The sequence below is a fragment of the Chiloscyllium plagiosum genome, unplaced genomic scaffold (assembly GCF_037043375.1).
Source record: "Chiloscyllium plagiosum isolate Xiang-an unplaced genomic scaffold, Cpla_swu_hap1 HiC_scaffold_17, whole genome shotgun sequence".
Lineage (NCBI taxonomy): Eukaryota > Metazoa > Chordata > Chondrichthyes > Orectolobiformes > Hemiscylliidae > Chiloscyllium > Chiloscyllium plagiosum.
Window position 1 is genome coordinate 63,398,450 of NW_028270155.1, and position 24,710 is coordinate 63,423,159.

At 44.5% G+C, this 24,710-nt stretch overlaps 1 protein-coding gene across 1 annotated transcript in view; it reads left to right on the top strand.

Annotated features, from left to right (window-relative positions):
* The window catches only part of LOC122546991 (uncharacterized), an 88,078-nt gene that overhangs the window by 46,647 nt on the left and 16,721 nt on the right, over positions 1 to 24,710 (top strand). The window contains exons 6-10 of the mRNA XM_087995606.1: positions 1,968 to 2,078; positions 2,996 to 3,038; positions 3,133 to 3,251; positions 20,277 to 20,393; positions 20,488 to 20,518. Coding sequence (XP_087851732.1) covers positions 1,968 to 2,078; positions 2,996 to 3,038; positions 3,133 to 3,251; positions 20,277 to 20,393; positions 20,488 to 20,518 — 421 coding nt within the window. The remainder of the gene's footprint in view (positions 1 to 1,967; positions 2,079 to 2,995; positions 3,039 to 3,132; positions 3,252 to 20,276; positions 20,394 to 20,487; positions 20,519 to 24,710) is intronic.

Below are 24,710 nucleotides of genomic sequence, written 5' to 3' on the forward strand. Positions count from 1 at the left end.
GTAATACTGATGTAATGGCCTTGTTTGAAATCCTGCCGCAGGACAGGGTGACTGGGAACATATTGCAGTCAGAGCGAAGGGAAGATATGCAGATCAGGACATAATTCTCACCATGTGACAGACCCTCACAATATTCCTCCAAAATTGATTGTTGTGGTGAGGAAATGAGGAGTGGTTAAGTGACCTGGGAGGTATTTTTCATGGACAAGGTTTAGACCATAAGACCTTGGAGCAGAAATTAGGCCATTCAGCCCATTGAGTCTGCTCTGCTATTCAATCATGGCTGATAGGTTTCTCAACCCCATTTCCCGCTTTCTCCCCATCACCCTTAATCCCTTTGATAGTCAAGAGCCTTTCTATCTTAGTCTTAAATATACTCAATGACCTGGCCTCAACAGCCTTCTGTGGAAATGAATTCCATAGATTCCCTACTCTCTGGCTGAAGAAGCTTCTCTTTATCTCTGTTCGAAAAGGTCTTCCCTTTTCTCTAAGGCTGTGCCCTTGGTTCCGAGTCCCTCCTACTGATGGAAACATCTTCCCAACATCCACTCTGTCCAGGCCCCTCAGTATTCTGTGTGTTTCAATTCGATCGCCCCTCATCCTTCCAAACTCCATTGAGTACAGACACAGAGTCCTCAAATGTTTCTCATTTGTTAAGTTTTTAATTCCTGGGACCATTCTAATGAACCTCCCCTGGACACGTTCCAGGGCCTTCCTGAGATATGGGGCTGAAAACTGTACACAAAACTCCAAATGTGGTCTGACCAGAGCCTTATAGAGCCTCAGAAATACATCCCTGATTTTGTATTCAAGTCCTCTCAAAATAAATGCCATCATTGCATATGCCTTCCTAACTTCTGACTCAACCTGCAAGTTCACCATGAGAGAATCCTGGACTAGAACTCCCAAGTCTCTTTGCACTTCAGACTCCTGAATTTTCATCCCATTTAGAAAATAGGCCACGCCTGTGTTCTTCCTCCTAAAGTGCATGACCTCACACTTTCCATCTGCCAATTCTTTGCCCACCATCCTAACCTGTCCAAATCCTTCTGCAGCCTCCTCAATACTATCTGTCCCTCTACCTATCTTTGTATCATCTGCAAACTTAGCCAGAATGCCCTCAGATCCTTCATCTAGATTGTTAACGTGTAAAGTGAAAAGTTGTGGTCCCAACCCTGAGCCTTGTGGGACACCACTTGTCACCTGCTGCCATCCTGAGAAGGTTCCTTTCATCCCCACTCTCTGTTTCCTGCCAGACAGCCAAGCTTCTATCTTGCCAGCACCTGGTCTCTGACACCATGGGCCCTTGTCTTACTCAGGAGCCTCCCGTGTGGCACCTTGTCAAAGACCTTCTTTCTGTCCTCCTTGCTCGGATGTTGATGGGATCCTTGATGGAGTGTCACATTGATCTGGTGTTTCCCTGTAAATTTTCCTGACCGTGTCATACTGGATCAGTCACCATCAAGAGCTCTGGATTTTGGGAGGAGACTTTATGCTTAACAAGGTGAACAGTGAAAGTGAGCCTTAATGAGCATCCAAGCATCAAAACCAGAGGGTGACTGGGCATCATCATCAGGAACATGGTTTGTACCCCACACCCCTTCACTCCCCAACACTGAGTGTCTCTGTATTTCTGTTTCTGTCCCTGTGTAAGGGGTCACTCTGTCTCTCTGAACTCCCACTGGGGTGGACATCACTGATGTACTTTAATGTGTTAATGACCCATCCCCACAGTCTAGGGCAGGGCGGGCAGAAAGCTTCATGGAGGGTCTGGAGTTACCATTCACACATTTCTGACAGCAAAGGGAGCTTCTGGGATTGCAGCCCCTAAGGTAACATTTGTTACAATGAGGAAGCCTCCTCTGCTCACCCTCACCACAGAAATGAAGATCATTGAAATGTTTCTGTGTGTTCTGTAAATCCTCAGTGAGTAGATGTTTAACCATCCATTCTGTGTGTTGTTACAGGGCCAGGAGAGGGACCCTGTCTCACCCGATGTTACAATCCAAGTGGGGGATTCAATGATTGATGATCTCACCAGCCCTCTGACAGTTACATTTCAGGACGTGCCTTTCCAGGTGAGATAAACCTCCACAATATCATCGAGCTGAGCCTGTGAGCAGCCAGGTCTGACTGGATTGTGCAGCACAGTCTGGACCATCTCCAGTGTTGATGAACAAGTTAAACTGAATGACCCCGAAATTCTATAGTCCTCAGGCTGTGAATGGAGTCCAAAACATCCAAAACCCATCCCCTTTACAGCCCGAGAGACTCTGGGGATGAAACCTGTTCGTGGAGCATCACCTCGAACAGAGCTACACAATCTCGCTCAATTCCCTGACAGTAACAGCCACGTCCTGCCTGTCCTCGGGGAATTCGGATGAGTCTTTGCTTGAATCTCCTCAAGACAATTGAATTTTGAAGGGCTCTCTCACTGGGAGGGCAGTGGAGCATGGGTAACTGACATAACTGACAGCATCAGGGAGCTGCAATGCTCACAGTGGTCCTGGAGTAGTGCAGACACACTTTCAGAGGGATCACTGTCCAACCTGAGGCTCCTCACAGGACTTTGTATCGTTCTCACCACTGAAGAGAGAGACATTTGTGAGTGCCCCTATTTTAAGGTGATGCTCGATCTCTCCCTTGTCCAGCAGCGTTATCCTCTCCCAATGAGGCTGTTGTCTGGGCACTGCTTCAGACCCTCCCACTGGGCCCTGTACTTCCTGGTAAATTTAAAGATGGTGAATGGGGAGGTGACCAATTAGGAATCTGCTTTGTGTAACGTTGCTTTGGTGGGAACACTGAGGTCGTACCCAGGATCCGGAAAATTCAACCCAACAATTTCCCAGTTGGCATCACATTTCCTCCTCCTTCCCTGCCTTACCCTGTTAGACAGGCGAGAGAGAAATGTCTCAATGTGTTTGTATCGACACAGCTGCTTCAACTGTGTTATTGTTGGTGAAGCTAATGTTCTGGTTTATCATTTCCATTTTAGTCCGATTCTCCACCATGCAGCGCCCGAGACTCTGGTGGGAATGGTAAGTGAAGATTGTTTTAAAATGCTGACATCACTCAATACTGGAATGTGAAAATGGGGGAATGATTCTCATGATTAATAATTCTCCAACACAGGCCCCTTCGATCAGAATGGATGTAACACCCTCATGAGCAGACCGGGGAACAGAGTGGATACGATCACTTGCAGATGTGACCGTCTGGGTTTCTTCTTTGTACTAACACTGGAATCGAAGGTATGAATCATGCTCATCTCCACACTGTAAATAAACTCCAATATAAGGTTCAATTGGCCTGGAAAGTGAGACTGTTGTCACATTTTTACTGCAGTTCAATACAGCTCTGCCCAAGTCTTGAACATGCCTCTGCAAAATATTCTGTAGCTCTCCCACCCCAGTCTCTATGTTTATTTTTAATCTGTTTAAAAACCAGCAATGTAACAATATTTCAGCCTCTCAGTTCAGATGGACCTCCTGCTTGAAATCCCGTTCTGACTTTGATATCAAGCCCATACATGGATTTTCAATGGGCCTCCCAACTCTGCTGCAGTGTCTGAGCTCCCGCTAGTGCAGACAAACCAGGGAAATCAGTCATTTGTTTTCATTCTCTCCCAGGATGCAGGTGTTGCTGGATGGGCCAACAATAGTTCCCTGTCCCTCATTGCTCGGGAGAAGCTGGTTGTGTGCTGCCTACCTGAACCTCTGTAATCCTTGGAGATGCACCATCATGCAGAGAGGAAGGGATTGCCCTGATCTTTACCCAGAGATTGTGAGCGAAGGGTGATGTGTTTCCAGATCGGGTAGTGTATGACTTGATCGGCAACTTGTGGCTGGTGTTGTTTCCATGAACCTGCTGGCCATGTGGTCAATGCAGCAGGTTTGAAAGGGACTTGTCAAGGAGCTTTGCTGAGGAGCTGCACTGAATGTGAGATGTGGTACTCACTGCTGCCCCTGTCAGCCAGTGGTGAAAGGAAGGAATGGTAAAGGTGATGGATGGAGTGCCACTCAAGTGGGGTCCTTTATCCTGGGTGCTGTCAACCTTCCTGAATGTTCTTGCAGCTATACTTATCCAGGTGTGATGTAAAGTTCGTGATTTTTACAAATGTTAATATCGTTTTAAGAGTTTAGAGTTCAAACTGGTGGCATCCGGGTGTTGGTTAACTGTCACGGGTGTTTGCAAAATCGTCAAAGAGTCTGGAAGAGGGACCGAATGCAGCAGGTGTCAGAGAGCAGGTCCCTGCAAACCCCCTGCTGTGTGAATGGAGGGTTGTTGATATGATGGGGTTTATGACACGGGGAATAAATATTGAAAATCATTAACTTGCTTTTGGTTTAGAATGATCAAGGATTAATTTCTGAGCAGTTCAGAAGGGAAGTGACTGGGGTAAGAAGGGAATATATTTTCTCACCTAAAAAGTTGTAAAGAAAAGTTCAAGGAAAACCTGGCCATCTTGGTGAAAGAGATTAACTTGTGAAACTTCCAGACGAGGAGTGTTTGATTCGAAATATGCAGATGATTAAAAGACTGAGAAAGAGTAAGCTTTCAGTGACATGAGTGTTCATGTCCGAGGCTTGACAGCGCACTGTTTTAAAAAAAAACTGGAAGCAGCAGTTAAGTTGAACTTAAAGATTTGACATAGAAGGGTAATTTCTCTGGATTTGAATCACTGTAAGATGATAATATTAGGGATTGATGAGAGTTTGTGGTGCTGTGTTTAAAGATCTGTCAAACTATATTATTTATTTAGATAGCTTTTTGTTATTTTGTCCAGGAAGCTTCTGCTTTATTGCTGAAGAGAACTGCAGCCTTTTGGATCTATGATTCGGTTAATGAGCCCCACTTTAAATTAAGAATAAATATGATTTATACAATCCATTCAGTCAGGTTTCAATCTGGGATCTGAACTGTCCGGGGATAATATCAGCTGGCATCATAATAAAGACAAGTGGAGAGTATCCCATCAGAGTCCTGAGTTATGTGACGTAGGCAGGCGTACGGATACAAGGATGAGTTACTCACAACCCAATTCCCAGCGGTTGGCCTGCTGACCAGCCACAGTATTTATATTGCTGGTATAGCTGGTCAGTGATAAGCTCATGATGCTAAAAGTGGGGCAGTCAACAATGATAATGCCATTGAATGTCAGGGGGAGATGGTTATATTCCCTCTTGTTGGAGATGACCACTGTCTGGTAGTTGGGAGTGAAGGTTACTTTCCACTTAGCAGCTGAAGCTGCATGTTGTCCAGGTCTTGCTGCATATTCACGTGCACTGCTTCAGTAGCTCAGGCATAGTACTGAGAGTGAACATCCTCACTTCTGGCCTAATGATGGAGGGATTGTTGTGTAAGAAGCAGCTTATTCAGGTTAGGCCTAGGATACTCCCCTGTGGAAGTCCTGCCGAATATTCTGGACTGAGATAATTGATCTCCACTAACCACAACCATCTTCCTTTGTGTTTGGGATGGCTCTAGCCAGCGGAGAGTTTTCTCCCTGATTCCCAGTGATTCGGGTTTTCCTGAGGCTCCATGATGCCCACCCATGGTTAAATACTGCCTTGGTGTCAAGGGCATTCACTCTCACTTCCGTTCAGCTCTTTGTAAACAGTTGGACCAAACCTATAATCATATCAGGAGCTGGGGATGCTGTGGTACCCAAACTCAGTTAGCAACGTATTGCTGAAAGTGCCATTTGAGAGCCCTATTAACCAGGCCTGCTATGGTTATCGCTGAAAATGTGTTGCTGGAACAGCGCAGCAGGTCAGGCAGTATCCAGGGAACAGGAGAATCGATGTTTCGGGCATAAGCCCTTCTTCAGGAATCAGGGCTTATGCCCGAAACATCGATTCTCCTGTTCCCTGGATGCTGCCTGACCTGCTGCGCTGTTCCAGCAACACATTTTCAGCTCTGATCTCCAGCATCTGCAGACCTCACTTTCTCCTGCTATGGTTATCAACAATAGACAGCTTGAACTGTAATTGATCAGGTTGGTTCAGTCCTGGTTACTGTCGATGAGATATTCCAAGCTGCTTTGTAAATGGCAGCGCTGTACCTACACTCACACAGCTTGGTCAGGGGTGTGGTTACCGCTGGATAACTTGGTCACACAGCTTGGTCAGGGGTGTGGTTACCACTGGATAACTTAACCTTTGTGTCCAGGTTAGTGTCCAGGACCTTCAATTCCTCCTTGATATGACATGGAGTGAATCCACTTACCCACAGACTGGCATCTCCAGTGCAGGGAATGTCAGGTGGAGGCCAAGATGGAGTTTCCACTCAGCAGTTTGAGCTGAAAATGATGACAATGCTTCAGTCTTGTCCTTTTCCCTGATGTTCTGAGCTCCCTCCTCATTGAGGTGGGGGATATTTGTGGAGCCTGCTACTCCAGAGAATTGTCTAATTGTCCACCTCCATTCAGCATCAGGACTGCAGGGCTGAGATTTGACCCATTGGTTGTGGGATTGCTTAGCTCTGTCTATTGCAGGCTGCTTACACTGTTTAACATGCAAGTAGTCCTGTGTTGTCGGATCACCAGGTTGGCCCCCCATTTTCAGTGATGCTCATGTTCTGTTGATTCACCCTTTTTCCTGGGACCATGCTCTGGATCCTGGGAAGTGTACTCGAGCACAATGTAAGCTTTCCCAAGGTTAGTCTGAGATCCAAGCTTGCTCAGCTGCACCAAGCAAACACTACCGTGGGATTATATGATCTCACTGTATACTGCCCTGAGCTATTAATGTCTCACAGGCTTCTTCACAGCCACACCATGGCTCTCAGTACTTGTGCTAAATCTTAACTGTGTAACTGCTTGGTATCTACTAACAGCCTTACTCTGCCTGAAGGCAATTCTACGCTCTGGCCTCCTCTCAGTTACAACTCCTGGATCCCAGAGCTTTCCTTAATCCTGACTAACTGCAGCTGTCAAATCGCTCCTGGGACTTCTCGCTGATCCCTAGTTCCAGGCCCCTCTCTGTAACTTCAGTCAGTTCCTACATGGAGCCTGTTTCTGACTCTGTTTCTCTCTCTCTGCCATTGCTTTACTGACTGAAACTGACTGCAACTCTTCAGCTGCTGTTCAGTTTCCTTTGAGTTGTTTCGCATGATTTATCAAAACTCCGTAACAAGCCCCATCCTTATTCCTCGGTAGGATTGCAACCATTGGAACAGGCAAAGGTAGCAACACTCGCAGAGCATGAAGTTCAGCTTAATTTTCACACTTCCAAATGCAGTAACAAGTAGCAGGATTTAAACACCGTAGCATTTCAAGGTACCAGCACTGTTTTAATAATCTTCCTTTAAAGCTGTGCTGAATATTTGAGTTAAGGACACAGACACATCATCCATCCATTCATGCACTGGAGATGTACCTTAACCTCTAAGCTTATTCTTCAAACTTAAATACGATAGATTCTCATTTTTAGTCACTGAGGTAAAAATGATATCTCTATGTTCCAACAATACACCTCTATTCCAAATAATATCCCTTTTAGCTGGTTTGAGAAAATTATTGAGATTTTGTGTTGAAATGTTTTGGATTCCTGTTGGCTTTGACCTTTGAAGACTTTGAGATCTGTCACCTTCTCCTGATCCCCTTTTGAATGTGCTTCATTGGAATCTTTCTCAGCGATGTCAATAGTTCCCTTCTTCTGTTTCTCTTTCTAATATTTTCAGTCTTTTGGGAAATTTATGAACCACATCCTTCCCATCCTCTGGCCTTTTGCTTTTCCTCTTCTCTATCGGTAGAAATTCCATGGCTCCATGACGGTGGCTGTGGGAAGCTGGGTTCCTGACTGACAACCAGCTTCAAACTCATCTCCCTGAATCACTTCCTTTGGAACAGAATTGGCTGCATTGTGTGGGTCTATATTAGTTTATTCAATCAGCGTGAAGGGACTTTTGGTTCCTTTACTCAGATCATGTTCTAGTTTCTCTGAGATACATAGCACAGCCTTTTGTAACCAATCATTTTCTTCCCTGTGAAGTTTTAAAGAGTGGAAACTTAATTTTCACTTCTTTCACAATTTCCTCCGACTTTTGTTTTCTCTCTTAGTTCATAATTCATTCTCAAATTTGTTGACTTTTTTAAATTCAACCGCACAACTACTCTGGTCAGTTTAGTTGCCTCTGTTTCATAGTGGACTTAAAAAACCCAGCTACAAGTTTCACCATTTCACACAATAATTCCACACATTATGGAACTATTCCTCCCTATGTGTCTGATTGCTCCTCAGCCCATTCCTTAAAAGTCTCTTTATCTGTTCAAATATTTGGTTCATTTTTTTCCACACTGAACATCTCATCTTTCTTGTTCTCCAGTCTGCGTCAGCATTTTGTCTGTCTTCGTTTTTAATTCTGCACTGAGCCAACTATTCTGAGGCATCAGAAATTCCTTCTCCTGTTCAAGGTATTTGTCACCTCACAGAGACTTTTGATATTTGATGTTCTAAACTGAATCTTTATTGAATTTGCTTCCACGTGTTTATCATTGAGACATTTTAAGTTCTCGTTCAAGTATTTTCGTTCCTGTGACCGATGCTGAAGTGTTCTCACCTGTTTGCATTTTTCTTCAGTAAATTCATCATTTGAGTGTGGAAGTTGGTTCTCCACATTACTCAGTTTTTCCTTAAAGTGTGATTATCAGCAAAAGGCTTCTTGGGTTTGGCCGCAGTCATTGTGGAGTTTGGGCAAGATCAGCATGATCAGGATCTGCAGCAACACACTCCTTGCTCTGTGACTGTCTATGCTGGACAACTCACTATCCAATATCATTTCTTCCCCCTTCAATAAGTAAACCAGGAATAATTTACACAATTTAATTCCACTTCCTAGCCACTTTGTAAGTTAACTTTGTGCAAGTAAATAGATTCATAAATCTTTATTAATACTTTTTATTTGTCAAATAATCTGCAACATAAATCACAACATCAGCCACCATCAAAGACTGACGTGCCCAGAGTCTGTCAAAACATTAATTAATTTTCTCACGCGGGAGAAAGAGGATCATTCTTGCTGAGAGATAAAACACCAGTAACCCCCCATAACATGACAGTTATGCTGTTTAGCAGTGGTCAGCTTCAGGAACAATTCCTTTAAATGTTCTAAGACACATTCTGTGGAAAGGTCTGGGAGAAAATGCTGCTTGTCTATTACCCATGGTTTATAGGTCCATTTCCAGCAATCAGTGCAATGCGGTTGCTATGGAAACATAAGCTTTCAGACTTCACTCCCACTCTCAGCATCTCTCATTTTGACTTGAGAGTATTCTTTTGGGTGGAAATTTCTGCTCCAATGAGTGGCATGGGAAAAGGTAAGAAAACTGGAAAATATAGGGAGAATGGGAAAATCAGATTCTTGATAATATTTCCAGCTTTCCCTGGAGTTTACACAACAAATTTTCAATCTCTCAATCAGCAGTCACCACCTTATTTAAAATGCAGTTACATCTCATTATTCGACAGACTCATGTCATTTGTAAGCAGCTTCCAGTTCTCCTCTCTGTCCCTGAGAAACCAGATCACACCAATTTCTGACATGAAAGTCACCGCGGTTACCTGGCAACAACAGCTTGTTATCTCCTTCTCTGTGCCTTTGGGCAGGTCCATCTGACCATCATTTCATTGCCTGCTCCATGGACACTGTCCTCTTCCATTATGCAGTTTGCATCAACTGCCTCCTTGTCATGTCAGTTGCAAACTGAGTAACCTCACTGGGTTTGCCATTTCTGTGTCACTTTTCCAACCTGTTACTGGAAGACAGCACTGCCACGTTCTCACTCTGAACTGTAAGTGTGCAAAGGCATGGTCTGTGATGTTCAGGGTGACCTTTTTTAGATGGGGGTTTTATCACAGCGGGTATGTGCCTGAATTTCACTCCCCTAATCTAGAAATAGCACTGTGGTTCTGTGGCATATTTTCGGATAAGGTTACATTGCTCCGAGCTCTGTATTAAGGCATATGACCATAAAACATAGGAGTGGAAGCAAGGCCATTCGGCCCATCAAGTCCTCTCCACCATTTAATCATGGCTGATGGGTGTTTCAATTCCACCTGCCCACACTCTCCCCGTAGCCCTTAATTCCCTGTGAGATCAAGAATTTATCAATCTCTGCCTTGAAGACACCCAACGTCCCGGCCTCCACTGCGCTCTGTGGCAATGAATTCCACAGGCCCACCACACTCTGGCTGAAGAAATGTCTCCTCATTTCTGTTCTAAATAGAACCCCTCTAATTTTAAGACTGTGCCCATGGGTCCTAGTCTCCCCGCCTCTCAGATACAACTTCCCAGCTTCCACCCTTTCTAAACCATGCATTATCTTCTAAATTTCTATTAGATCTCCCCTCAATCTTCTAAACTGTAATGAATACAATCCCAGGATCCTCAGCCATTCATCGTATGTTAGGCCTACCATTTCAGGGATCATCCTTGTGAATCTCCGCTGGACATGTTCCAGTGCCAGTATGTCCTTCCTGAGGTGTGGGGCCCAAAATTAGACCCAGTATTCTAAATAGGCCTAACTAGAGTTTACAAAGTCTTAGTAGCACATCACTGCTTTTATATTTCAACCCTTTTAGAAATGTACAGCATGGAAACAGACCCTTCGGTCCAACCCGTCCATGCCAACCAGATATCTCATCCAATCGAGTCCCAACTGCCAGCACCCAGCCCATATCCCTCCAAACCCTTCCTATTCATATACCCATCCAAATACCTCTTGAATGTGGCAATTGTACCAGCCTCCACCACTTCCTCTGGCAGCTCATTCCATACACGTACCACTCTCTGTGTGAAAAGGTTGCCCTGTAGGTCTCTTTTATATCTTTCCCCTCTCACCCTAAACCTAGACAACATTACATTTGCTTTCTTAATCACGGACTCAACCTGCAAATTAACCTTTAGAGAATCCTGGACTCGCACTCCCAGATCCCTTTGTACTTTGGCTTTATGAATTTTCTCACTGTTTAAAAAATAGTCCATGCCTGTATTTTTCTTTCCAAAGTGCAAGACCTCACATTTGCTCACATTGAATTTCATCAGCCATTTCCTGGATCACTCTCCTCAACTGTCTAGACCTTTCTGCAGCCTCCCCACCACCTCAGTACTAACTGCCTGTCCACCTAACTTTGTATCATCGGCAAACTTTGCCAGAATGCCCCCAGGCCCTTCATCCAGATCACTAATATATAAAGTGAACAGCTGTGGCCCCAACACTGCCATTCCCAAAAAGAACCTTTTATCCCAACTCTCTGCTTTCTGTCAGACAGCCAATGCCCAATCCATGCCAGTAGCTCACCTCGAAAACCATAGGCCCTCACCTTGCTCAGCAGCCTCCTCTCTGAGGCTGAGAGGTGACCTTATAGAGGTTTATAAAATCATGAGCAAGGATAGGGTAAATAGACAAGCTCTTTTCCCTGGGGTGGGAGAGTCCAGAACTAGAGGGCATAGGTTTAGGGTGAGAGGGGAAAGATTTGAAAGGGAGCAAAGAGGCAACGTTTTCATGCAGGGTGTTGCATGTATGGAATGAGCTGCCAGAGGAAGTGTTGGAGGCTGGTATAATTACAGCATTTTAAAGGCATCTGGATAGGTACATGAATAGGAAGAGTTGAGATGGTTATGGGCCAAGTGCTGGCAAATGGGACTAGATTAATTTAGGATATCTGGTCGCCATGTAACCAGTTGGACCCAAAGGTCTGTTTCCATGAGGTACATCTCTGCGACTCTCTGACTCTATATCAACAGGTGAAATAGTGGGCAAAATGTTGGCAAATGGTGTATAATGTGGGAAAATGTGAAGTTGTTGATTTTGGAATGGAGAACACAAGAACAGAGAATGATCAGGGAGAAGGTAGGGCCGATCAGGGATAGCAGGGGGAACTTGTGTGTGGATACCGAGCAGATAGGGGAAGCTCCATTCCTGAGGAAGTGCTTTTGCCCAAAACGTCAATGTTCCTGCTCCTCGGATGCTACCTGAACTGTGTGCTTTTCCAGCACCACTCTAATCTAGAATCTGGTTTCCAGCATCTGCAGTCCTTGTTTTTACGAAGCCCTAAATGAGTTTTTTGCTTCGGTTTTCACCAAGGAAAGGGAACTTGTTATAAATGAAAACTTAGTGGAACTGGGATACAGTCTTGACCAGATCAAGATTATTGAAGTTGATGTGCTAGAAATTTTGGAAGACATGAAGATTGATAAGTCCCCAGGGCCAGACCAGATTTATCCTAGGCTGCTCTGGGAAGCCAGAGAGGAGGTTGCTAAGCCGCTGGCGACGATACTTGCCTCCTTCTCGAGCAGTGGATGTGGTGTATATGGACTTCAGCAAGGTATTTGATAAGGTTCCCCATGGTAGACTCATTCATAAAGTCAGGAAGTATGGGATACAGGGAGATTTGGCTATCTGGATTTGGAATTGGTTGGCTGACAGAAGGCAGAGAGTGGTTGTAGATGGAAAGTATTCTGCCTGGAGGCCAATGTTGAGTGGGGTCCTGCAGGGCTCTGTACTTGGGCCTCTGCTCTTTGTAGTTCTTATAAGTAACTTGGACAAGGAGGTTATGGTGTGGGTTAGTAAATTTGCAGATGATACAAAGGTTAGAGGTGTCGTCGATAGTATAGAGGGCTACTGCAGGCTGCAGTGTGACATAGGCAGAATGCAGAGATGAGCTGAGAAATGGCAGATGGAGTTCAACCTGGATAAATGCAAAGTGATGCATTTTGGAACGTCGAACTCGAATGCTGGATATAAGATTAAAGACAGGATTCTTGGCAGTGTGGAGGAACAGAGGGATCTGGGTGTGCAAGTACGTAGATGCCTCAAAGTTGCCACCCAAGTGGATAGGGTTGTTAAGAAAGCATATGGTGTTTTGGCTTTCATTAACGGGTATCGAGTTTAAGAGCCGCGAGGTTTTGCTGCATCTCTACAAGTCCCTGGTGAGACCACACTTGGAATATTGTGTCCAGTTCTGGTCACCCTACCATAGCAAAGCTACAGAGACTTTGGAGAAGGTGCAAAGAAGGTTTGCCAGGATGCTGCCTGGACTGGAGGGCTCGCCTTGTGAAGAAAGGTTGAATACGCTCGGAGTTTTCTCTCTGGAGGAAGAGAGGAGACCTGATCGAGGTGTACAAAATAATGAGGGGAATAGATAAGAGTCAGTAGCTAGACACTTTTCCCCAGGGCAGGATTGACTGGTACGAGAAGTCATAGTTTGAAGATATTAGGAGGAAGGTATAAAGGAGAGGTAGGTTTTTTACACACAGTGTTGTGAATGCATGGAACGTGTTACCAGCTGTGGTGGTGGAAGCAGAGTCAGTGGGGACATTTAAGCGGCTGCACATGGATAGCAGTAAGTTGAGGGATGCGTAGGTTGTTACTATATGTTATATTAGAATTAAATCTCGGCACAATATCATGGGCCAAAGGGCCTGTTCTGTGCTGTACTTTTCTTTGTTCTATGTTCTAACAGTATTATTTAAATGGAGAATAACTGCAGAAAGCTGCAACACGAAAGGAATTGAAGGGACATGTGCATGAAACACAAAGCAGGTCATTAAGAAGGCCAGTGGAACACTGGGCCGTATTTCATTGGGTTTGGAATATAACAGCAGGGAATTGTTTTAGTTTTCCACCTGTTACCCAGTAGATAAGTGCCCACACCCAATAGTCTCTGTGTCTGTGCTCAGGCGGTTTCTGGAGGTTTGGAAAGCTCTGCCTGTCCCCTTCAGGGACAAACCCAACAGCACTGAGGCGAGTGATCTTGGCTGTTTCACAATCGACAGAAACTTCTTCAGAAAGCATTTCAAAACCCACAGGGGTTTCTCCAGTCAGCCTGCTCTGCATGAGAAGGGTCCAGCCTTCTGTGGGACAATCGTTTTGTTCTGCAATGTTTCAAAGGAAAGGAAAATGTCTCCATGTCCCTTTCTTCAAATTTGTGGATTGTTGGGGAAATTTAAATAGCACCGGACTTGGCCCTGAGCTGGAGGCAGATCTTTCCCCATCAATATCTTCACTGAGTTCCAGGGAATTGTTCCGTCTTAGTTCAAACTTTTAGGACTGAAATTCCCTTTATTGCCCCCTCCTGTTCTCCCTTTTTTCTTTCCTCCCCTTCCCTTTGGAATTCTAGTTCTGGTCTCCTGTGTTCCAACTAATTCTTTCCCAGTGCTACCTCATCTATTTCCAGCTCTACACTTCCCTCTATCTCCCTCAAAATTAGCCATTTCCATAAAACCATCAGATATCGGTGCAGAAATCGGTCATTTAGCTCATTGAGTCTGCTCCACCATTCAGTGAGATCCTGGCTGATTTGATAATCCTCTGCTCCACTTTCCTGCCTTTTCCCTGGAACCCTCGAGTCCCTTCCTGGTTAAATATCTGTCTATCTCAGCCTTGGATATCCTTAAAGGCCCAGCCTCAACAGCCCTGTATGGTAAAGTCTCAGAGATACACCACCCTCTGAGAGAAGGAATGCCTCCTCATCTCGCTCTTCAATGTGCAAACACTTCCTCTGAAATTATACCCTCTGCTCCGAGACTCTCCCACAAAGGAAACCAACTTCCCCACATCTACCCTGTCAAGTCCTCTAAGAATCTTGTATATTTCAATAAGGTCACAGTTCATTCCTCAAGCCTCCAATGACTACAGGCCCAACATGCTCAGCCTCTCCTCATAAGACATCCCCTCCATACCTGGTACCAACCTTGTGAATCTTCTCTGGAATGTCGCCAAGGCGAGTATACTTTTCTGAGATAAGATACACAAAACTGTTCACAGTATTCCAGCTGTTGTACAACTGGTCCCTTGTATCGTTTTAGCAAACTCTCCCTGGTTTGATTCTCTGTTCCCTTTGGAATTAGGGCTAACATTCCATTTGCCTTCCCTATTTCCTTTTGAAATTGGATACTAATTAATTGTGAGTCATGCATGAGGACTCTCAAATCCCTCTGTTCTGTAACTTTCTGCAGTCTTTCTCCATTTAAATAAGATTCTACTCCCTTATTCTTCCTGACAAACTGCATAAATTCACATTTTCTCACGTTATGTTCCTTCTGCCTAGATTTTGCCCATTCGCTTAAACAATCTCTTTTTTGTGTCATCCATACCACTTGCCTTTCCATCTATTTTTCTGCTGTCTGCAAACCTGGTGAGAGAACAGTCACCTTCTTCATGCAGTCACTAATATATATTGTATATGATTGTGGCCACAGAACTGATCCCTGTGGCTCACCACTAATTACAGGCTGCCATCCTGAAAATGCCCCCCTTATCCCAACTCTCTGTCTTCTATTAGTTAACCAATCCTCTGTCCATGCTAATGTACTTCCTCCAACACCATGAGCGCTTATCTTTTTAAACAGCCCAATGTTTGATACATCATCAAAAGCCTTCTGAAAATCCAATTTATTACATAAACCACTTCCACTTTATCTGTCCTGCTGGTTATTTCCTCAAAGAATTCAGGTAAATTTATCCCCTTCATGAAGCCAGTCTAACTTTCCTCAATGATATTACATATTTCTAAATGCTCTCCTATTACATTCTCGATAATTGACTCCAACAGGAGACTTTGTTCAGATGTTAACCTAACCGGCCCATAGTTACTTGTCATTGTCTACTTCACTTTTTAAATTAAGGTGCTACATTGCCAGTTTTCCAAACCTCTGGGAACGTTCCAGAATCCTGGAGAGATTCTGGGAAAATTATTATCACTGCATCCATGATCTCTCCAGCCACTTCCACTAATTACTCTTGCACTTTTTCTCTGGTGATCGTTATTGTATTTATTTCCTCTTCTCCTTTGCAACTTGATTATTTAATAATTTCAGAATGTTGTTCGTGTCTTCTACTGTGAAGGCTGATGCAAAGTATTTTTCAACCTCTCTGCCATTTCCTGGTTCCCCTCATTCTCTAAGGGGCTTACCATCAGTTTGACTTCTCTCTTCCTTTTTATATCTTTAAAGACATTCTTGCTAACCATTTTAAGATAACTTTTAAGTTTACTCTGAGATTGTTTTCTCCCTCTTTAATATTTTTGGTCATATTTTGTTGGTTTTTAAAGCCTTCCAAATTGTTTGGCTCGCCACTAATCTTTGCCACATTGTACTCGCCTTCTTTCAATTTGATTCGATCCTTAACTTCCCTGGTCAACCATGGTTGGCTTATAATCTTCCTGGGATCCACCTTCCTCACTGGAATATGTCTTTACTGGGAGCCATGAACTATTTTCTTTAAGTTCTGCCATTGTCCTCAACCATCATTGCTGCTAAACCCCTTTCCCAAACCACTGTCTTCATTCCTTTGTAATTACCCTTATTTAAGCTTTGCAGAGTTGTTTCAGACCCACATTTCTCCCTCACAATTTGAATGGTATATTGTACCATATCATGATCATTGTTTCTTAGCTGCTCTTTTACTCTGATGTTATTTATTAAACCTGTCTCATTACATATCACCAGATCCAAAATAGTCTGATCTCTAGTTGGATCTATAACACATTATTCTTGGAAACTGTCCCAAATATTCGATGAATTCATCCTCCTGACTTCTCCCAACAATCTGACTAGCCCAATCTACATTAGGATTAAAATCACGCATGATAAATGTACTGGCTTTGTTACATGCCATCATTATGTCCTGGCCTATTCTCTGTCCTACAATATAGCTCTGGTTAGGAGGCCTATAGACTATTCCTTCCAGGGTCATCTTGTCCTCATGGCTCCCTCTGCCAATCTGACTGACCCAACCTACATAAAGATTAAAATAATCCATGATTTTGGTTTGTATAATTTTACTCTTGTGCTCAGGAACCTGGATTTATAAAAAATGATCATTTACACCACAATTATCCTCATTCCTCTAGAATGAGGATTCCATGTCAGTGTCATGTGTGATCACATGAGTTCAGTGAAAAGTGTAGAAAGCCGCCATTCCCAGCACCGTCTATGGTTCGATGCCAGATACGAGCATCCAAGTATTTGTTCCGGCCAATGTTGGAGGTGTGCACTGATCCCATTGCAGGGCCACTTCTCCATTGGCCATTACAAAAGTTAGGTTTAACCAAGGAGTCGTTAACGTTGCCAATTAGAGAGAGCTCAGACTGTAATAAAAACAGCAAGTGCCGTCTAAAATGGCTGTGTAAAATGAAGCAGAGATTAATCATAAATGGGCCTGTTACAGCTGGGAAGGATATAATGAGTGGTGTGCTGTAGGATTAGTACTGGGACTCTACTGTATACAATTGACATAAATGACTTGGACAAAAGGACAGAAGGTATGTTTCCCAAAAGATATACAGAGTTACTTCGATTATCCGAAGGCCACAGGCGGGGAGCATTCCGTTCGGTGAACCGAATGCTGGATAACATAGATTAGCCATGCAGCGGGACCTTGTGATCTTGTTTGGATAATCCAAAATTTGAATAATCGAATGCCAGGTAATCGAGGTTCCTCTGTAGATAAGTTAAGTGAGTGGGGAAGATCTGGCAAATGGAATATAATGAAGCAAAACATGAAATTGTCCATTTAGACAGAATAAAAAAAAGCTTATGATCTAAATGGTGAGAGATTACAGTGCTCTCGGGTGCAGAGGGATATATGTGTGTCCTAATACAGGAATCATTAAAGGTCAATGTGTGGGTGCAGCAAAATATTAGGAAAGCTAATAGAATGGTATAATTTAATGAGAGGGAAATGGAATACAGAAATGAGGAGGTGAGACCACATCTGGAATACTCTGTGGAGTATTGCTCACCTTATTTAAGGAAAGATGAAAATAAATGGGAAGCAGTTCAGGGAAGGTTTGCCAGAAGAACACCTGGAATAGAAAGGTTGACTTGTGAGGAAAGGTTGGACAGACTAGGTTTGTATCCATTAGAGTTGAACAGAGTAAGAGATGACATGGTTGAAATATATAAGATTCTAAATGGCTTTGACTTGGTGGATGTTGAAAGGATGTTTCCTCATCTTGAAGAAACTACAACGAGGGGTAATTGTGTACAACTCGGGGCTTGAGAAATGGAGAGGAAGCAAAGTATATTTTTCTCAGAGTCTTCTTGAAAAGGTGGTAGAAGCAGAGGCCTTGAATATTTTGATGTCAGAATTTGCTAAATTCTTGTTAAAGCAAGAGGTGAAAGATTATTAATGGGAGTGAAAAATGGACTTGAGTCACAGTTTTTTCCATTTACAGTGTAAAACAGTAATGGAAATGTGTTGCTGGAAAAGCGCAGCAGGTCAGGCAGCATCTAGGGAACAGGAGAATCGACGTTTCGGGCATTAGCCCTTCTTCAGGAATCAGGATTCCTGAAGAAGGGCTAATGCCCGAAACGTCGATTCTCCTGTTCCCTCGATGCTGCCTGACCTGCTGCGCTTTTCCAGCAACACATTTCCATCTCTGATCTCCAGCATCTGCAGACCTCACTTTCTCCCCAGTGTAAAACAGTAATAACATTCTAAAATAATCAAGAGGTGAAACATTGAGGCTGGGGAGGAAATAAATCAGCAGAGACAAAGTATTAAGGAAACGAATAGGGATAAAGGTTCCCAGGACCTGATTGGCTGCTTCCTAGGATATTAAAGGAGGTAGCTACAGAGATACTGGATGTGGTAGCGGTAATCTTCAAAGAATCGTTAGATTCTGGAAAATTCCCAGAGGATTGGAAAACTGCCTGCCTCACACACTCATTCAAAATGTGGACCAAGTTAAACATCACACAACACCAGGTTATCATCCACCAGGTTTACTTGGGATCACGAGATTTCGAAGTGCTGCTCCTTCATCAGGTGGTTGTGGAGAATAAGACCACTCCTAAAAGATGTTGGAGAGTTGAGATTAGGAGAACATTTGCCAGGATGACAGCCTCTAACTCACAGAATGTCACAGGGATCAGTGCTGGAGCCAGTGCAATGGCTTCCTCTGCACTATAAGAATTCTGTGATTCTGTATGGAGGGATATCCTTATGATGAGAGGTTGAGTAGGTTTGGCCTGTACTCATTGAAGTCTCAGAAAATGAGAGAGATGACTTTCTTGAAACATTTAAGGTTCTTTGAGGATTTGACACTCCCTAGATGCTGAGAGTTATTTCTCTTTGTGGGAGAGTTTACAGGCAGGGGGCATAATCTCAGAGGAAGGGATCACCCATTTAAGACAGAAATGATGAAGAATATCTTTTCTCAGAGGGCACTGGTTCTGTGGAACTCTTTACAGCAAAGGGCTGTGGAGACTGGACCACAAAGTGTATTCAAAACTGAGGTAGACAGATTTTTAATCAGTGACAGAGTTAAGGGTTATTGGAAAATAAGTAAGAAAGTGGAAGCGAGAATGATCAGATCAGCCATGAACTTATTGAATTGCAGAACCTTTGATGGGCCGAATGGTCTACTTCTACTCCTTATGATCTTATTAAATTGTGGAACAGGCCCAAAGGCCTGTATGGCCTGCTCCATGTCTATCTGTTTATATGTGTCCCTGCCTGCTAGGCCTCAATGTTTAGCAGGTACATCTGGAACCTCCACCAGACTGGGAAGGCTGAATAGGGCCCCAGTGAGAGCTGTATTAAAGCTTCAATTTTAAATGTTTGGATTTTTTCCAGCTGTCCAAACCTTGATCTCAGCCTGAGCCCCTGGTTAGCCCCCAGTTCTACTCCTGTTAATGTGGGATTCCCCTCCAATCCGGGGTAGTTAGAGCCGTTACACAATAGCACCCACTGAAGACTTGGGAATTCTCACATTTGGAGTCTGCAGACTGATTCTCCGTGATAACAATGATCATATTTTCATCACCATTGAAGTATTTCAACACTTATCCAAGACCCAGTGGTACTTGGGTACTGATCGAGTACACAGACATTCTGGAATGTTCCCTGACCCCCTTTCAGTTGCTCAAAACTAATTACACTTCTCATTTTCTGAGTTCTGAAGAAAGGTCAAACATTTGAAAATGTTAACTCTCTCATTTCCTTTTCCATAGATGCTGCTGGACATGTTAAATACTTCCTTTTGTGTTTATCCTTGGCAGATTGTTGGGTTTTTTATTGTTTGAGACACAGTGTGACACTCTGTTGTAAAACAGTGTCACCTGAAATATCAAGGCAATGGGTATTTTCTTATCTCTATTTCTAATAAATTTATGCACTAAAAATAGATAAACCTTGCTTATTTCACTGAGCACTTACTAGAACGACTGACAACAAGTTGGAAATAAAAACCTCTATAAAATATTCATGGTATGAATTTTTACTTTCAGATGATCTGTTTCAATATTTTTATCATATTTCTTTCCAGGACATTTTTGCCTTTTTTCCAAGTGGTGACCCATTTAAAATTACAACACAGAGTAACCTTTCCAATCATGTCAATGTCACTACCCCAGTGACAGGCAGAGCCTGTGAAACACCCCCGGTAAGGTCCAATTATTATTCAGTATCTCCATTCTGTTATTTATAAACATTTATTTGATTGAAAACTTATCTGATGCTGTAAATTTCCACTTTAGGAATCAAGCATCAGCACACCCTCTTCAGCAGGTAATTAAATGTTTTTATAAATATATTATTCTGATCTGGACAATGTACATCTCAAGTTAAATCAGTTTACATCAACAACTTACAATTTTCTTAAGCAATGAGGTTGCCATTAAGGACCCGTTCTGTGATATTTCAGGGTACTGTACATGACTGTTGTGTGATAGACGCCCTTTGCTATCACACATTGAGGTCTGCAACAGTTGGACCTCTGTGAGACAGTTCCATCAGAAATTTAAACTCAGCTCAATTGTATGTCCATTGAAGGAAATACTGGCAAAAATCCCATTACATATGAGTACTTTAAACTTAAAAAAAAGATTATGGCAGATCCGACCTTGGCCTAATCTTCACTTTCCCGCCCAATCACTGTAAACCTCAACTCCCTCGTGGATTAATAATCCAGCAGCAAGGTCTCAGCTGTTTGACAATTCAAATCCAACTGCTCATCAAGAGTGTCTGCTTTGGTGAGGATCTCATCGTAACCAACCTGGAGTATAGTAAAAGGTTTCCTCATTGGTTACTTACCACACAACTATGGGAAGTACATCTTTCCACCAATGAATCATTTAAAGCATTCGCAGATGATGGATATTGTCAGGAAGACAGACTTTTACACAAATATTCTGTTGCCAATGATCACAAACCATTCCTTACTAATGGAACTGAATCCCATGACTGGATTAATTAAATACAGTTCCGGCCCTCAATGTAAATATTGGACTAATCGGTGACTCTTTACAACCTGGGAGGGCCAGAAATGTAGAAGGAACCACTCTCCCTGCCCTGTTGGTGAAGCTGGTCAGTGTGAAGCTGGTGCCATGCACCCAATTAGTGCATCAGTCACTTTATAATGCAGCAATGATCAGTGAGCTGTCTGATGTGTGCAACATGAACAATGGGGTCGTGAAATGATCCTGTTCCAGAAAAGGTAAGTATTGTAATTCGCTTTGCTGCTTGATGTTGCTTTATTGGGACAGCATGGCTGCTTGTAGCAGGTGGCAAAGATTTGCAATGGCTTTCTTCAGTTCATAGATTTAGATTTAAACCTTATTGTCATGTGTACTCAAGTACAGGAGAACAGTGGAAAATGTACAATGTCGCCACACATGATGTAATCTTAAGTTTGAGGGAACTTAGTTACAAAGTAGTAACATAGAGAAAGAAAGGTAAAAGATAAACTTTACAGTTGCTCTTAGTATAAGTAGAAAAATAAAGACATAAAAATAAAAGCTCAACAATGTTTCTTCAGTGCCCTCCCTGCAAGGGCTCGGCCTCCTCAGCTTTCACCTGTTCTCTGGGAAGCCACGCACTTCTTGCTCTTGATGCTGCAGATGCTGGGAAACCCCTCTCACCAAAATGTCAAACTCGCTGTAACCATGTTGTTTTCAGGTTCACAGACACCGCCACACACCGGACCTCCAGCCATCACCACTCCGGGCCCACAGACACCGCCACACACCGGACCTCCAGCCATCACCACTCCAGGCCCACAGACACCGCCTCACATCAGAGCTCCAGCCATCATCATTCTGGGCCCACAGACACCGCCACACACCGAACCTCCAGCCATCACCACTCCAGGCCCACAGACACCACCTCACATCAGAGCTCCAGCCATCACCACTCCAGGCCCACAGACACCGCCTCACATCAGAGCTCCAGCCATCATCATTCTGGGCCCACAGACACCGCCACACACCGAACCTCCAGCCATCACCACTCCAGGCCCACAGACACCACCTCACATCAGAGCTCCAGCCATCACCACTCCAGGCCCACAGACACCGCCACACACCGGACCTCCAGCCACCACCACTCCGGGCCCACAGACACCGCCACACACCGGACCTCCAGCCATCACCACTCCGGGCCCACAGACACTGCCACACACCGGACCTCCAGCCATCACCACTCCGGGCCCACAGACACCGCCACACACCGGACCTCCAGCCATCACCACTCCAGGCCCACAGACACCGCCTCACATCAGAGCTCCAGCCATCATCATTCTGGGCCCACAGACACCGCCACACACCGAACCTCCAGCCATCACCACTCCAGGCCCACAGACACCACCTCACACCGGACCTCCAGCCATCACCACTCCAGGCCCACAGACACCGCCTCACATCAGAGCTCCAGCCATCATCATTCTGGGCCCACAGACACCGCCACACACCGAACCTCCAGCCATCACCACTCCAGGCCCACAGACACCACCTCACATCAGAGCTCCAGCCATCATCATTCTGGGCCCACAGACACCGCCACACACCGAACCTCCAGCCATCACCACTCCAGGCCCACAGACACCGCCTCACACCGGACCTCCAGCCATCACCACTCCGGGCCCACAGACACTGCCACACACCGGACCTCCAGCCATCACCACTCCGGGCCCACAGACACCGCCACACACCGGACCTCCAGCCATCACCACTCCGGGCCCACAGACACCGCCACACACCGGACCTCCAGCCATCACCACTCCGGGCCCACAGACACCGCCACACACCGGACCTCCAGCCATCACCACTCCAGGCCCACAGACACCGCCTCACATCAGAGCTCCAGCCATCATCATTCTGGGCCCACAGACACCGCCACACACCGGACCTCCAGCCATCACCACTCCGGGCCCACAGACACCGCCACACACCGGACCTCCAGCCATCACCACTCCGGGCCCACAGACACCGCCACACACCGGACCTCCAGCCATCACCACTCCGGGCCCACAGACACCGCCACACACCGGACCTCCAGCCATCACCACTCCGGGCCCACAGACACCGCCACACACCGGACCTCCAGCCATCACCACTCCGGGCCCACAGACACCGCCACACACCGGACCTCCAGCCATCACCACTGCGGGCCCACAGACACTGCCATGCTCTCCCGATCCTGCTACCTTTCTTTCCGGAACTCCAGAAGGTGAGTAAACATCATCTAAAAACTAAGCAACAAACAAAAAACGATAAAAATGAGAAAAGAAGTAAAAAAATTAAACTAAAAGTGAATGAGCTGACCCTGCAGCTGCCATCTTGGAGGATATGCCTGAATCAAGATTCAACCCACAGCCCTTCAATCTCCACCATGGGTGGGGTGGAGAGACGGGTCTTGAACACACCCAGCTGGAATGGAGAACATCTGTGTGCTGGGTGCACCAATCTGATCCATACCAGCCATCCAAGATAACGGCCACTCAGGGATCTGAGTTGCTATGACAACACACACTGTTAGACGCATGTTGAAGTATTGAGAGTGATGGTAAACGATCTAATTTCTTTGGCTCTGTCACCATAGCTGACCAGAATCTCTCTTGCTCATGCTATCTGTCATTGCCATGTGTGGGAAGGGGTTGCAAGTGGTTACTAAACTTGTTTGGCCATGTTACAAACACACTCATTCTGAAGAGGGGTCACTGGATCTGAAACGTTTAATCTGATTTCTCTGCATAGATGCTCAGACCTGTTGAGCTTTTCCAGCAATTTTGTTTTTTGTTTCTGGAGTGAGACCTGAGGCCAGATCACTGGCTCAAGGCAGAGGCAGGGACACTAGCCACTTGAGCATATGATCTACAATCGTGTACATGACCAACATACGATGCTGGATTGAGCTGTTAGGTGGAATTTTGGATGCTGCAGATTATTTCAACTAATTCTGATAGGTTTATCAAAATCCTTAATCAGCTTCATTTCACAAACAAACCCACAGGAAAAAGAATTCTAAAAACTGAATCACTGTTCACTGAATGAAGATAGGGACCCATCAGTGAATAAAGAGACAATTCGACCCCAAACTGTCTGGATTGTGTAAATGAGATATAAAATCTGACATAAACCTCAGCCTCTCCAGTCCAGAAATCTACAGTTTAGAACATGAGTTATCGAGAAATGTTTTGAGTGGAGTTGAGTAACTTTCAGCGCTATTTTAGTCCAGTAGCTTGAGAGTGGAAATGGTGGATAAGTAATGCAATATTTTTACTGCCTTGTAATGTTTGATCACTGTTTTATGCTGCAGGTGAACATTTTAAGTTTGATGTTCTCCAATTTTGTTTTCTAATGTTATTCTTTAATCCAGAAAATTCCAGTATTCAGAGATACCTTGATCCTGAACATTTTGGATTGGAGAGATTACAGTCTGTCCATTTCATTATGCTCCATTTTTTCCCCTATGATCGTAAGGC